This window comes from Schistocerca serialis, chromosome 1 (assembly GCF_023864345.2).
Source record: "Schistocerca serialis cubense isolate TAMUIC-IGC-003099 chromosome 1, iqSchSeri2.2, whole genome shotgun sequence".
Taxonomy (NCBI): domain Eukaryota; kingdom Metazoa; phylum Arthropoda; class Insecta; order Orthoptera; family Acrididae; genus Schistocerca; species Schistocerca serialis.
In genome coordinates, this window is record NC_064638.1 from 1046003956 (window position 1) to 1046018874 (window position 14919).

At 40.8% G+C, this 14919-nt stretch overlaps 1 protein-coding gene across 2 annotated transcripts in view; it reads right to left on the minus strand.

Moving 5' to 3' along the window:
- Positions 1 to 14919, minus strand: part of LOC126414730 (ras-related protein Rab6) — a 78449-nt gene that overhangs the window by 36628 nt on the left and 26902 nt on the right. For both annotated transcript variants that reach the window (XM_050083372.1, XM_050083371.1), the window contains exon 5: positions 13999 to 14204. In XM_050083372.1, the coding sequence (XP_049939329.1) occupies positions 13999 to 14204 (206 nt within the window). The remainder of the gene's footprint in view (positions 1 to 13998; positions 14205 to 14919) is intronic.

The following is a 14919-nucleotide window of genomic DNA, read 5'->3' on the forward strand; positions in this document are numbered from 1 at the left end:
GGTTTAGCCTCCTATCAATTACTAAGTGTTTTGAGACGGAACACTGGCTCAGGTGGGATGAGGGGACAGAAGAAAAACAGTGTCCTTTCCAAAAGGATGATCTCAGCATTTGGCTTCTGAAATTTAGGGAAACTATGGAACACCCACATCTGGAATGCTGAATGAAGATTTGAAACATTTCTTGCAAAAGCAAGTGCTATGTCAAACTGCTACAACACCTCACTTAATCAATATTGTGGAAGAAAACCTGCAACAGATGAGCCTATAATAGACAGTCAGTGGTAAACTGATCTGAGAGCACAGCAGCTAGATATTTAGTGTCCTTATAAACGATAGGCTGTTTGTTGAAGGTCTATGAAGAACTCCTGAGCATTCTCTAAGACCATACACTCTTCAAGTGTGTCAGCTGATCCTTAAAATGCGAGTCATAAAGCATAATTAGAACACTTCAATAATGTCTTTATTTATGTCAGTAGATTGCAACAATCCAAGGATGATAAACACTGTTCTAAATCTGATCTAGCAATGCTGAGTTTCTTTACCAATGTTTCTGATATTGTTTTTGTTCATAATTTCAAAATTTCTGGGTTTGTGTAGGGAGTTTGGTGTATTATCCCAAAACTGAACTATTACTATTTTTTTTATCATTTTTGAAGCTGTTGGGGATGTGTCATACTCAGAATGCAAGTGTACGAAAACTATGGAAAGCTAGTCATCCTGCTACTTCTATGGTTAAATTCAACAGAGTATAAAAAAATGTAAGTATAATAATTAACGTAAATTATGTGATTCTTCAGTTTCTCCTGGCATATTATTTGATTAAACAGTCTGTGGGTGTACTGCCAGTTCATAGTACCTGTTGGGCATTATGAACCAGCAGTACACTCATTGACAGTACATTAAACAAATTATATTTTACAATAATGAATCTCTCCATTGTGCACAATGCACATTACTATTAATATTTAAACCTATGTATCTTTTTTAACACTTAACCTTTGAGTATTATTATTCTTGGGGTTGAAACGGCACCAAGTGAGGTGATCAGTCTGTTCAGGAGTCATGACATAAGAACAGTTATGTATGCGGCTTGATGTAACTGCTGTGAAACTGAGTGAACTGAAGTGCAGTATATGTGAACTATTTTCACTTTCATCAAAAAACTGTTTTATCAATGTGTTAATACAAGAAATGATTATAATAAATCAACAAGAACAAATAATTCGTTTTCAGTTATTTCAAGAAACATATCTGGACTTGTACAGAGTGTCCCAGGAGGAATGATAAATATTTCAGGCTTTAACAATAACAATCATTCGAAGCAAGAAACTATAATAAACAGGGGCTGTAAAAAGCATACCTCAACAGCTATGAGCACTACATCTTCGATATTGTGAAACAAGTATCTTCTTCTGCAAGCTCTTTGCTTTCCCTATTTTGAGACGTGGTAGTACGGATCAAAACGAGAAAAAGTCCAGTTAACATGGGCTTTAATATGTGCACGTAAAGAGCCTATTTTACACTCCAAACTGTGTATACCAGCACTATTATTTTAGTTTTGTTGTTTTATAGTGAGTGGATTCAAAACTTGCTATTGTCATTGTTTTGACGTATTATTACTTCGATGTCTTTTTTTTAACAAACTCAATTTCTCTTTCATTTTCGTAGCTATGGTGTGTGTGTGTGTGTGTGTGTGTGTGTGTGTGTGTGTGTGTGTGTGTGTGTTTTGAGCACTATGGGACTTAACAGCTGTGGTCATCAGTCCCCTAGAACTTAGAACTACTTAAACCTAACTAACCTAAGGACATCACACACATCCATGCCCGAGGCAGGATTCGAACCTGCGACCATAGCAGTCGCGCGGTTCCGGATGCGCAGTGGTTATGTCAGGCAATTTTATGTATTTAAATGCTGTATGTGGTAAACTGCTTGGCCTGTGCATCTTCCACTACTTTCCGGGCTCTGACCAACAGCAATAAATGAAGTATTTCTCACTGGTGCAAGTTGCAGATACAGTGGACACTCCGAGTCTGCCAGCTGTACAACTAAAGGAACTATGATTTCATTCTGAAGATTTTCATATTACAGCATTCTCATAGCTAAGAGTTATCTTTCTTTCTTGTGTCGATACATGTGACACTGATCGTCTGACCCTTTTTCTTGTTTACAAGTTTTCATGACTTTTTTGTCATTTCTATTCTTCTAGGGTTTTGCTTTTTAATTTCTATGGTGGTAACTACAGCAACTTTAGTTGTAAATTGAATTCTGAATCTAGAATCGTTACATTTCACTTCCTTATGTTGCAGTTTACATATTTAGACAATTCACAATCAAAATTTGATATTTAAATCTTTTCAGAGATGGTTTCGTTATACAATCCCTGAGAACAATTTACCAGGGAATTTTCAAATTAAAACTAAATATCTCTCTCTCTCTCTCTCTCTCTCTCTCTCTCTCTCTCTCTCCCCCCGTCTTATAAAAGCCTGTATTCACTCAAATTTTAAAGCGGCAAATGTAATATGAGCTGAATACACAAAATCTGCCAATGATAGTAAAATCCACCAATACCACATGACACTTGAAAGTGTATAGGGCTTCGGAGAGACCATCTATATCCCTTGGCTTAGATTGGAACACAGAGCTCACAATTACCACAAACTTTTCAGAGTGCCCTTCTGGTTTAAGATAGTTAATAACAGATGCATAGTTAGACATGGGAAAGACATTCATTCATTGATTAGTCAGCCTTGCAATATAGGTGATTAAGCCTTAATGCTGAAGTGTACATACAGTCAGTATGTCTTTCTGGGGGAATGCGGTGGGATGCGTACCTCTAAACTTTTGTACCTGCAAAGTGGCATCTTTACAATGATGGAGAACTCAAAAGTTTACCGATGATGGATTTTTATGGACATAAATCCGATTCCTCATTTTTCATATCGGTAATTAAACAAAGCCAGTGCAGTAAGTGGTTGGAAAAAACATACATTCAACGGTTTAGAATATTCTGATGCAGCATGCAACTGTTCTCGACAATGGAGTTGCTGGAAGCCACTACTATTTTCTTCCATGAATGCACCAACACACAGGACACAGCGAACTTTGTTATTCACTTATTGCTCCCTTCTTGTTGGTTGTTTGCTCAATTGCATGGTGTGTCCTACCTTTTTTTGCAAGTTATCTTACAGGTTAAGGTAAGATGAGCAGTGAAACAGCAAACTATTTTATCTGGTATCATCCACTAAGACATGCCAGTAATTCTTGTGTGAATGGAGAGTCAAGAATTTTGACTCTGCCGGTGGGAGCTGCACCATATGAAAAATTGTTGATATACAGCACTGGGCTAACCAGAGGACCAACAAAGGTTACAAGCCCATTGACAGCTATGAGGAAGAGAGTGACACTTAACAGAGAACCCTCTGGAATTGTTCTCCTGGATCAGAGGGGTGTGGGGATCTATCCTGGAAGAGCTTGTGGGATAAAAACATGTGGATAAAAATTGGAAGGCCACCACGAAAGCCACAGTCATGTAAGGTAACTAACATTGACAGTGCCAAGCCATGTCGTATGCCTTATATAGGCCAAAGAAGACCAAACAAGGTGTCTGCATTCAGGAAAAGCCTGTCAGTCTTCTGTTTCCAATCTGAGTATATGATCAGTTGTAGACTGTCCTTCCCAGAAGCCACAGTGATACAGGGATGACAGGCCCCGAGATTCGAATACCCAACAATCTGAAGCTAAACATCCTCTCAAGTAATTTGCAAAGTATGTTGGTCCGGTTAAACAGTCAATAGCTATCGAGAGACGTTGGGTTCCTCCCGGGCCTAAGTATGGGGATAACAATGCTGTCTTTCCTTTGCGAGGGGAAGACACCTACGAGAAAAATGCATTTGAAGATCCAGAGTAGATGTTACCTCTGGGTAATGTCCAAATGTTGGATCATCTGGTTGTGAATGGAATCTAGGTCTGGGGCAGCATCATATGAAGAAGTAAGAGCATGCAAGAATTCAGTGAAAAGCATCATTACAGGCTTCAGCTTGGTGGGGGGTTGAAAAACAGGAGGGGGGGGGGGGGCAGGGGGTGGTTTGTTCAACTTATTGTTTCTGCCAGAGAAAGGGCGCCAGGATAGTAAGGTGATGCCTATGCTGTCACAAAGTGTGTTGTGAGGTTTTGCAAGGACCAATGGATCAGTACACAGAGCACCCTTTAGGATAATACCCTGGACAGTTGATTGTCACTGAGTGCCCAGAAGGCTCTGGAGCTTAGACCAACCCTGAGATCATGAGGCATAGGTACCCATGGAGGAAACATAGCACTCCCAGAATTCCTTTTTACTCTGCTTATTAAGATACTAAGCTTTAGCATGGAGATGCTTAAAAGCAGTAAGGCTGGTCTGTAAAGGGTGTTGTTTAAATTTTTGTAGTGCCCTGTTGTGCCCATCGGCAGTCCCGCACAGCGACTGCTACATCCGTGGTCCACCATGGTACTGGTTAATGTGACGGGGATCTGTGGATAGGGGGATAGCAGCATGAAGAATAGCATCAGTGATGTTTTGCAAAACTGCATCAATGCAATCCGAGAGGTGTCCAAGTGCAGAGCTAACGTATATAAAGGCCAACTGCGGGATGTCCCATGTGGGGGCTTGCCTGCATGGCAGCGGCTGGGGCACAATAAAATCTCCGGAAAGTGATCAGAAAGATCATAATGGGGTGGCCAATGTAATGAAGCTGTGAGAACAGGGGAGGGGATAAGGAGATCGATATCAGTAAAGGTGCCACGAGTGGCACTGAAGTGGTAAGAGGACCTTCATTGAGGAGACAAATCAAAGTCTCTTATAAACTGGTCAATTAGAAGACCCCCGTCACACTGAAGTGGCACTCCCCTACAGGGGTAGTGTGCATTGAAGTCCCTGAGGAGGAGATATGCGAGTGGGAGTTGCTGTATTAATGTAGGCAGTTCAACATAAGGAAGTGGCCTACCTGGTGGGAGGTAGACATAGCAAATGGTGACTGCTGGGGTCGTTCACATTTTTACTGCTACTGCTTCCACATTGGTATGGAGGAAGATCCAGTCACTAATGACAATGGTGGGCCCTCCAGATGCTACCTCAGGGCCAGCACGGTTCTGACAGAATGACCGATAACAACAAAATGTTGGAAAGTGGTCATCACAGAAATGCTTTTCTTGAAGAGCAAGAACACAGAATAAGAGGAAACAAGCTGTTGTGTTTCCGGTAGTTGGCTGTAACATCCATTGCAATTCCACTGGATTACTGTGTGACAAGAGTCCAACTTAAACATAAAGAAGCAGAGGGGAGGTCACGTCACGGGGTTAGTGGTCATTACCAAAGATGATGGGGGGTGACATCCATAAAAACTGAGGCTAATTTGGAGTGAGGAGAAGGGGTCGAAGCCCCCTCCCCCCCTTTTATATCGCATTAAGTGCCTTTGGACAGTTACAGCATGTGGTGAAGGGGGGGGGGGGGGGGGGTTGGAACAGGTCTTGCAGCAGGGCCAACTGCAAGGGAAAGATCCATGAAGTGCAGGATTGGAACTGGATGGACTAGGATATTCTGTAGGTGGGGGATGACGGTTTGGAGTGGAACACTACTTTGGGTGATGTGGGTAGAATTACTCGTAGGATATCCCTCATCTCAACTTGAGGCATGACAAGAGGTAATGAAAGACCTGGTGAATGACATGGTTGAGCTTTTCAAGGCCAGGCGTGATCAGAAGAATGTTGTCCAGAGGCTAGCTAAAGGGGTTTACTGGTGTTGGAGGAGATAGCTTGGGAGATCTGTTCACGGATGAGATGGCTAGCATACTGCCTGTGAATAATGTCTCAGGCAAGGTTATCAGTCCTTTCGACAATGTCCATGGATGGTGAGGCTGGAAAGAACATACTTTTTGACATGGAATGGATGACAGCTGTCAAAGTGGAGGTACTGTTGGTGCACTTGATGTGAACAGATGTATTTAAGGAGCCATCAGAGATGTCAAGATCAAGATCTCTGACTATGACATGTTGAGACGTTCCACGTTAATCATACTTTGGGTAAGTTTTGATAGTAGTAACAATGATGGATTACTCAGACCATGCTGGAAATGCTGTTCCAACTGTTTAAGGGTAACAATGTATACGGCAGTGATATCAAGTTGACTGCATCGGAAGGTTTCCTGCAGATGGCATATAAGTATGTTTTCACAAGATGGTGATATGCAAGTACCTATGACAGTACCACATTTGTTTATAGATCTGCCCTTCAGAAATGAAGTAACTGTGGATCAGGATAAGGTATAAGGTTGGCTAGGAGGACTAGGAAACAGTTGGTGGGTTTGGTATCAGTGTTTAATTGCTGCAAAGCCATGGGCATGGGGCACGACATTTGTATACAGGGTGGTCCATTGATAGTGACTGGGCCAAATATACCACAAAATAAGCATCAAACGAAAAAACCACAAAGAACGAAACTCGTCTAGCTTGAAGGGGGAAACCAGATGGTGCTCTGTTTGGCCCGCCAGATGACACTGCCACAGGTCAAACGGATATGAACTGTGTTTTCTTAAAAATGAACCCTCATTTTTTATAACATATTCATGTAGTATGTAAAGGAATATGAATGTTTTAGTTTGATCACTTTTTTCGCTTTGTGAAAGATGGTGCTGTAATAGTCACGAACGTATAAGTACATGGTATCACGTAACACACTGCCGGTGTGGACAGTATTTGCTATGTGATACATTACCCGTGTTAAAATGGACCACTTACCAATTGGGGAAAAGGCCGATATCATAGAATGATATTTTCACTCTGCAGCAGAGTGTGCACTGACATGAAACTTCCTGGCAGATTAAAACTGTGTGCTGGACCGAGACTCGAACTCAGAACCTTTGCCTTTTGCGGGCAAGTGCTCTACATTGAGCTACCCAAGCACGACTCACGCCCCGTCCTCACAACTTTACTTCTGCCAGTACCTCGTCTCCTACCTTCCAAACTTTACAGAAGCTCTCCTGCGAACCTTGCAGAACTAGCCCTCCTGAAAGAAAGGATAAGAGTACTTGCCCGCAAAAGGCAAAGGTCCCGAGTTCGAGTCTCGGTCCGGCACACAGTTTTAATCTGCCAGGAAGTTTCAAGGTCGATATCATGTTGTATGGCTATTGTGATCAAAACGCCCAACGGGTGTGTGCTATGTATGCTGCTCAGTATCCTGGACGACATCATCCAAGTGTCCGGACCGTCCGCCGGATAGTTACGTTATTTATGGAACGTCAACCACAACCTGCAACAAATGATGATGCCCAAGTAGGTGTTTTAGCTGCTATCGCGGCTAATCCACACATCAGTAGCAGACAAATTGCGTGAGAATCGGGAATCTCAAAAAGTCGGTGTTGAGAATGCTACATCAACATCGATTGCACCTGTACCATACTTTCTCTGCACCAGGAATTGCATGGCGACGACTTTGAACGTCGTGTACAGTTCTGCCACTGGGCATAAGGGAAATTACGGGACGATGACAGATTTTTTGCACGCATTCTATTTAGCGACAAAGCGTCATTCACCAACAGCGGTAATGTAAACCGGCATAATATGCACTATTGGGCAATGGAAAATCCACGATGACTGCGACAAGTGGAACATCAGCGACCTGGGTGGGTTAATGTATGATGTGGCATTACGGGAGGAAAGATAATTGGCCCCCATTTTATCGATGGCAATCTAAATGGTGCAATGTATACTGATTTCCTACATAATGTTCTGCCGATGTTACTACAAGATGTTTCACTGCATGACAGAATGGCGATGTACTTCCAACATGATGGATGTCCAGCACATAGCTCGCGTGCGGCTGAAGCGGTATTGAGTAGCATATTTCATGACAGGTGGATTGGTCGTCGAAGCACCATACCAAGGCCCGCACATTTACCGGATCTGACGTCCCCGGATTTCTTTCTATGGGAAAAGTTGAAGGATACTTGCTAATGTGATCCACCGAAAATGCCGGACAACATGCGTGTGCGAATATTACGGAAGGCGAACTACTCGCTGTTGAGAGGAATGTCGTTACACGTATTGCCAAATGCAATGAGGTTGACGGACATCATTTTGAGCATTTATTGCATTAATGTGGTATTTACAGGTAATCACACTGTAACACCAGACGTTCTCAGAAATGATAAGTTCACAAAGGTACATGTATCACACTGGAACAACCGAAATAAAATGTTCAAACGTACCTACGTTCTGTATTTTAATTTTAAAAACCGGTTACCAACTGTTCATCTAAAATTGTGACCAATATGTTTGTGACTATTACAGCAACATCTATCACAAAGCAAAAAAAAAAAAAAAAAAATGGTCCAACTAAAACATTCATATTTCTTTACATACTACATGAATATGCAATAAAAAATGGGGGTTCCTATTAAAAAAACGCAGTTGATATCCGTTTGACCTATGGCAGCACTATCTAGCGGGCCAACCATAGCACCATCTGGTTTCCCCCTTCAAGCTAGCAAGTTTCGTTCTTTGTAGTTTTTTCGTTTGACGCCTATTTCATGAGGCATTTGGCCCGGTCACGATCAATGGACCACCCTGTATATGGAAGTCGCATACACAGTGACCAGCAGGGCATCTAGGGTAATTGCACAGGAACTGTGGAATGGTGGTGAAGGAAGTGAGTGGTATCTTGAATGTACGATGGGAGGTTATAAATAGTAGTTTGGAGGTGTTGGCCAACAAAAGCAGAGGTTCGTTCAGTGGGAGCAATGTACCCAGCCACAAAGGACAATCAGCATGGAAATCTGTGAGTGTGGTTGTGAGATTAGGTAAAAGGTAGGAGTGTGTGGAGCGGCTAGTATGAGGAGGGAGATGTCAGATTCTGGGATGGACCGAAGGCCTTGAGGAGCTGCTGGACGTTATGTTGGACTTCTGGGACGTGATCATGGCTGTAAGGCTTGTACAGAGAGGTGTCAAACTTGGTGGACGACCTTCAGCAACATAGTCACTACGTTTCATGACCACTGTGGTGGAGCCTTTGTCTGCAGGAAGGATGATAAAGGCTGGATTGGTTTTCAGGTTACGGATAGCTGTCTATTCCATAAGAATGAAGTTGGACTCACTCAAGAGGAATTTAGGAGAGCAAGAAGAGGCCAGATTATAAGTGAGGCATTCCTGTAAAGTTTCCTGGAGATGAATACGGAAGTGGAGGAAGATCATAGTTGCAAGAATGCAACTGTTAAGCAAGATTCTACATGTGGTTTTGGTTGGCTGTTGTCAGTGGAGTGTGTGGCTGAGAAATGTTTCTACTGAAGAGAATGAGTAAAATAAAGAAGATCCTTTACCAATCCACTATGGATGAACTTGGGATTTGGTCTAAAGGTGAGGCCTTTAGAAAGTACTGATACTTCTGCAGGGACCGGAATTTTGGAAAACAGGTTGATGACAGTGTTACACGATGGGTGTTCAGGAGCACTGTGTGATGGAGGAGGGAGGAAATTTTTGGTATGTGGAAGGTAGAAAGTCAGCCAGGCATGGTTGGGGAGTTATGAAGGGTTCACAGAAGTTAGAACAGAATGACAGGCTCTCTCTTGGCTGTAGGTAATCCTGTGCAAGCATATAACAGGAGTAACAGGGATACGCTTCCTCAGATGGCACTGGAAATACTGTTGTAACTGTTTAAAGGCAAGAGTTTCTATAGCAGTGATAGCACCCATGAAGTTTTGGTCACAGAGCAAAAGGATATAGCAAAATTAGTAGAGGCTGTCAAGATTGGTTTGAGCTTGAATTTTATGATTATGATGGACCAGAATGATGAAGGTGAGGGACTGATGGAATTGGAGAAGGTTGACATTCTTGCGATAGGACGGGTGACAGGCTGAGATACCAATTCTAATGGTAAGCCCATGTCCTAAAGCCCACATCACCTAGGCCGGCACTTCTGCTAAAACGCGGAGCGAAAAGGAAGCATGGGAGGATGAGAACTGCGCATGCGCGCCAACAGAGTGGGCAAACAAAGACCACGTTGCCGAACTGCATCGCTGCGGATAACAGTCAAGCTCGTTTGCCTACGGTACATTGTATTATATGCTCAAATCTATGAGTGGAATAATAAATATTAAAACCAATTTCGATCAGTCGTCGTCGTCAGTCCTGAGACTGGTTTGATGCAGCTCTGCATGCCCTCGGGAAAAATTACGGCCGTAGTTTCCCCTTGCTTTCAGCCGTTCGCAGTACCAGCACAGCAAGGCCGTTTTGGTTAATGTTACAAGGCCAGATCAGTCAATCATCCAGCCTGTTGCCCCTGCAACTACTGAAAAGGCTGCTGCCCCTCTTCAGGAACCATATGTTTGTCTGACCTCTCAACAGATACCCCTTCTCATGAGAGAAATATTAATTCACGTCCACTGCTCCACAGATTTACTCTGCATGATGTCAGGTGGTGAGAACAGCTGATACACTTTGTGAAGTCGTGAAGAACAATTTTTCTCAAAAGATATTGAAACTGCTTGCAATAATTACTGTTTATTTGTATTTGAACTGCATTATAAGTAAAAATTTAATATACAACAAAATTAACTTCAAGCACAAACTGAAATAATTACATTTGCTTGACAACTGCTTCTGCTCAATATAATTTTTAAAAATGTGTGAGGTGTGGGTATGTGTGACCATAGTTAAGTGTAATCACTGTGTGTAAGAAAGAATTAGTGGTGGAGAAGACATGTAAAAGACTATCGTAAGAATGGTCAGTAAGTTGTCATTTTTCATTGTTAAAGGGCATTATGAGTGTAAACTAACATGTTCGATATTACAGTGAAAGACTGTATTTATAATCCATTGAACAAGCAAATAATTAACCATCATCTGTAAATAACTCCAGGGTATCTGACTGACAACATCGAAAACCACCAATATCTCGACAAGTAACAGTTACTGTCATTTTAGGGCCTTCTCCAGTTCGTGCCTTGAAAATAACAGAGGTTTACAACATAGTGGAAGAAGCTTAACTTCTCCTTGGGCAATATGTTGAACATTATAGTCACATCATCAAAAGGATACAAAGTCCTAATAAAAAACACTAGGAAGTTCTCATTATTATGCATGCAACTGATATGTTGACAAACATTTAAGCCACGAGTATTTAAAACTAAGAAATATTATTATTTTGTTCCGAAGTCTACATTGTAATACCACTGTCACTTCTATGAGTCTGTATCCAAACAATCTGATTTTAGATTTACGATGATAGGTTCGAGGCTTATATCCATCATCACTTCCCTGTCAAATTCTTCTTTCTGAAGCTTTTCAGCATGCCACACAGATTGTGCCCACAGTAGAGGTGGGATGTTGTCTGTTGCCTCATGCACAAGCGATTCACTGTATGTCATCTTGAATGTTTTGTTTCTTCTCCCACATAGCCTTAAAACTTTTTACCCAAATTAATTCCATGGGGCTACAATGACTGACACAGGGCTATGATGACAGCGACACAGGGGTAAATACAAACTGTGTGATCCCATTCACGTGCAAGGAAGTCAAGTTTATACGTTTTGTTACGTGACTTTTACAGTATAAATTAACGACCTGCAGCAGATCGGTACGAGTCAGGTTCATATGGTGTTTAATGTTTTTATTTTTAAGCCAGAGAAATATATCAGCTTTTCTGGTGTTTGTACTTGATATTTTCTCTATAACAGTTGAATTATAACTGGCGATGACCGACTTTGAAGCAAGGTATGACAAGAATTTTGAATCACGTCACGAAACTGACAGTGTTAATTGTCGAATGGTTATCACTGCTGTTTTTCTTGCACGTAAATACAAGTTTATTCTCAGAAATAAAACCGAAGAAGAGTCAGCAAGCAGAATAATTATCTGAGAACTTATCCCTATGAGAACATTAAAACCGCTAGTACCATCACTCATTTTCCAACAGATCATCTTGGAATGATTATAATTGACCCATGTTTAATGAACCTAATACACTGTTGAACTACCTCCTCCTCTTGAATCATGATTCTTTATACGGGATATAGTTCATACTGCACCTAGGTCACTTCTTTGAACTAAAAACTCTTAACATATCTGGAACCAACATCATTTAAAATTCTTTACCTTGATGAAGCGCTTACCACTGAAGCCTGCATAACTAACACGTTTTTGTTATGTTGGGCATTCATCATTCACGTGAAGCACTTTAAAACTTCAATCTTAAAACTATATATTTGTGTTACAGGTTCCTTGCGATTTCGACGCTTTCCAGGCAACATGAAACCAACTGTTTCTACGGTTCCTACAGCTCCAACACATTTACATATGAATATATGATACCATTAGTGATCTTGCAGCTCTCTAAGAATGAAATTACAATGAAATCCAGACCATTAGCTACTTACAGGTATTGATAAATATCAAGGGTGACAGTTGAAAATGTGTGCCCCCACTGGGACTTGAACCCGAGATCTCCTGCTTACATGGCAGACACACTGTTTGACAACCATCGAGGATACAGACGATAGTACGACTGTAGGGATTTATCTTTGGCACGCTCCCCGTGAGACCCACATTTCCAACTTACTGTCCACAAACTACATTTGGAGTGCCCCTGCCCACTGTACTCATTACTCGCGGCAGTCACTCTACTGATTCCCGTAAGAGTCTGAGCAATCTGAGTGCATCCGCACCGCAGATCATTGGCCGGTAAGGCTTGTACATATGAAGATGGTATCTGTTCTTTCATACAAATTCACAGCTATACTGCTGCAAGAAAATGCAGCAACAGTACAGCATGTAGGAGCGAGATTCTCAATTCTAGCTGTAACTCTCTGCTAGCTGCTCAGAAAGAGAACGAATATTATTGGCCACCAGTGACTAGCAGAGGGGGATGCGCAGAACAGCTGAAAATTTGGCTGCCTTCTTACATTATGCGAACAACAGTGTAAATACTGTTTTTTCTGTGTCCTATGTACCACAAACCAGTCAGCTACATATTAGTGAGTGCTTTTCCTTTATTTTACATATTATTCCATACAGGAATTTCCATTTCTCATATGAAATGGAATGTGACCATTTGTCTGTCCCTACTTCTTGAATTATGTTTGTGCTAACAATAACTAGACATCGAATGTGTTTACAGGAAAATTTAGTGCACTGCTTTGATAAACATAGTTATTGCAACACTTTTATCAAGGCTGCTTCTCACATACCGCCCAACTTCCATTGAAATAAACCAATGAAAACACAGAAGAATAACAAACAAGTGCCTTTTATGATTCAACAATGTCTTTTCAAGTATTATACTGTCATCTTCAGATGGAGTGAATTATTTTTAGAATAATAATTCAATTGAATTGACGGAGATTTAGTACAAACTGCATACACGAGTTCTAAAATAAAAATGTGTACATTTCTGTGTTTCAGGTGATATTCATAGATGATACATATATCAAACAAAAACGATTTACATTCTTAGTAAGTAGTGTGTAGTTGAAAAAGGGCTTAGCACTACCACTGTCTATTTCGAAGGAACACCTTGAAAGCTCATGAAGGCTTAAGTATGCACGAGAAACCATTTTACTTCCAATTTTCTTTCACATTTTGCGAAAATTTGTTGCTTTTTAATTGTAGTTACTTTGATATGGTGCTACATAACTTTAACATCATGATGAGCCTCGAGTTTCAATGCACTTTTAGCACAGATAAAAACATCAGCAGCCACCAAATCCAGCAGATGCTACAGTATATTACTTAGCAACAATGGACATTGCTTAAGTACGTTTCTGTAAATTACAAAGGTACTAAAGATGGAAGTAGCAATTTTACAGTTTATACAAATAACTGGTAACAGGTATTTTCAACAATACTCCTTCATTCATGCAAGACAAAATTTTAAGCTTGCTTCCAAGCGTAAATTAATTTAACAAAATGTTAATTTATATGCTACCTATTGCAAACTTACTATAAGCCATGTCAAGACAAAAATTAAGTTTACTCTACCTGCTTAACATTGTAGCCAGCTTTTGCACTAGTTTCTATAAACATGACGTTTAGTTCCTTGGCTTTCCGTTCTCCTTCTTCAGTGGAGACCTGTCGTTTATCTGAGAGATCAGTCTTGTTGCCAACAAGCATAATTATTACGTCACTACCACGTTCTGTCCGAACATCGTCAATCCATTTAGATGTCTGATGAAAGGAATTCGCATCTGCAAATAGAATCAATTAGATGTAATAGTGCTAATGACAACACACTAACAAATATGCCTAATGTGTGGTTTGGATTTTATTTAACTCTCAATACCAAAGAGAAAATTTTCTTCCATTAAAAAAGGCCTTTTCTTCTGCATAATCTTAAAAATTTAAAACATATTTTATACTTTTTCCAATGTTCATTTTTAATGCTTTTAAGTATCATTGGTCAGGTAAACTATACATTTACAAACAATTATTTGACAGGTAGTACTCAGCATCCAAATGAACAGTAACTAGAACTGAATAGGTTTCCTTATTAACTCTACACAAAAATGTTACATAAATGAAATTTTCACTCTGCAGCAGAGTGTGAGCTGATATGCAACTTCCTGGCAGATTAAAACTGTGTGCCGGACCAAGACTTGAATTTGGGACCTTTGCCTTTCGCAGGCAATTGCTCTACCAACTGAGCTACCCAAGCACATCACATGACCCGTTCATAGGAGAGCTTCTGTGGAGTTTGGAAGGTAGGAGACATTGTACTGGCAGAACTGAAGCTGTGAGGACTGGATAAATTGAAAAATCAGAGGTTGCTGAATGTTTCAAAGGTAACATTAGGCAATGGTTGACTGACACATGAAAAAGAAATACAATAAAAGAGGAATGGGTGGCTTTGATATATGAAAGAAGGCAGCAGAGGATCAAGTACGCAAAATAAAACAAGATACA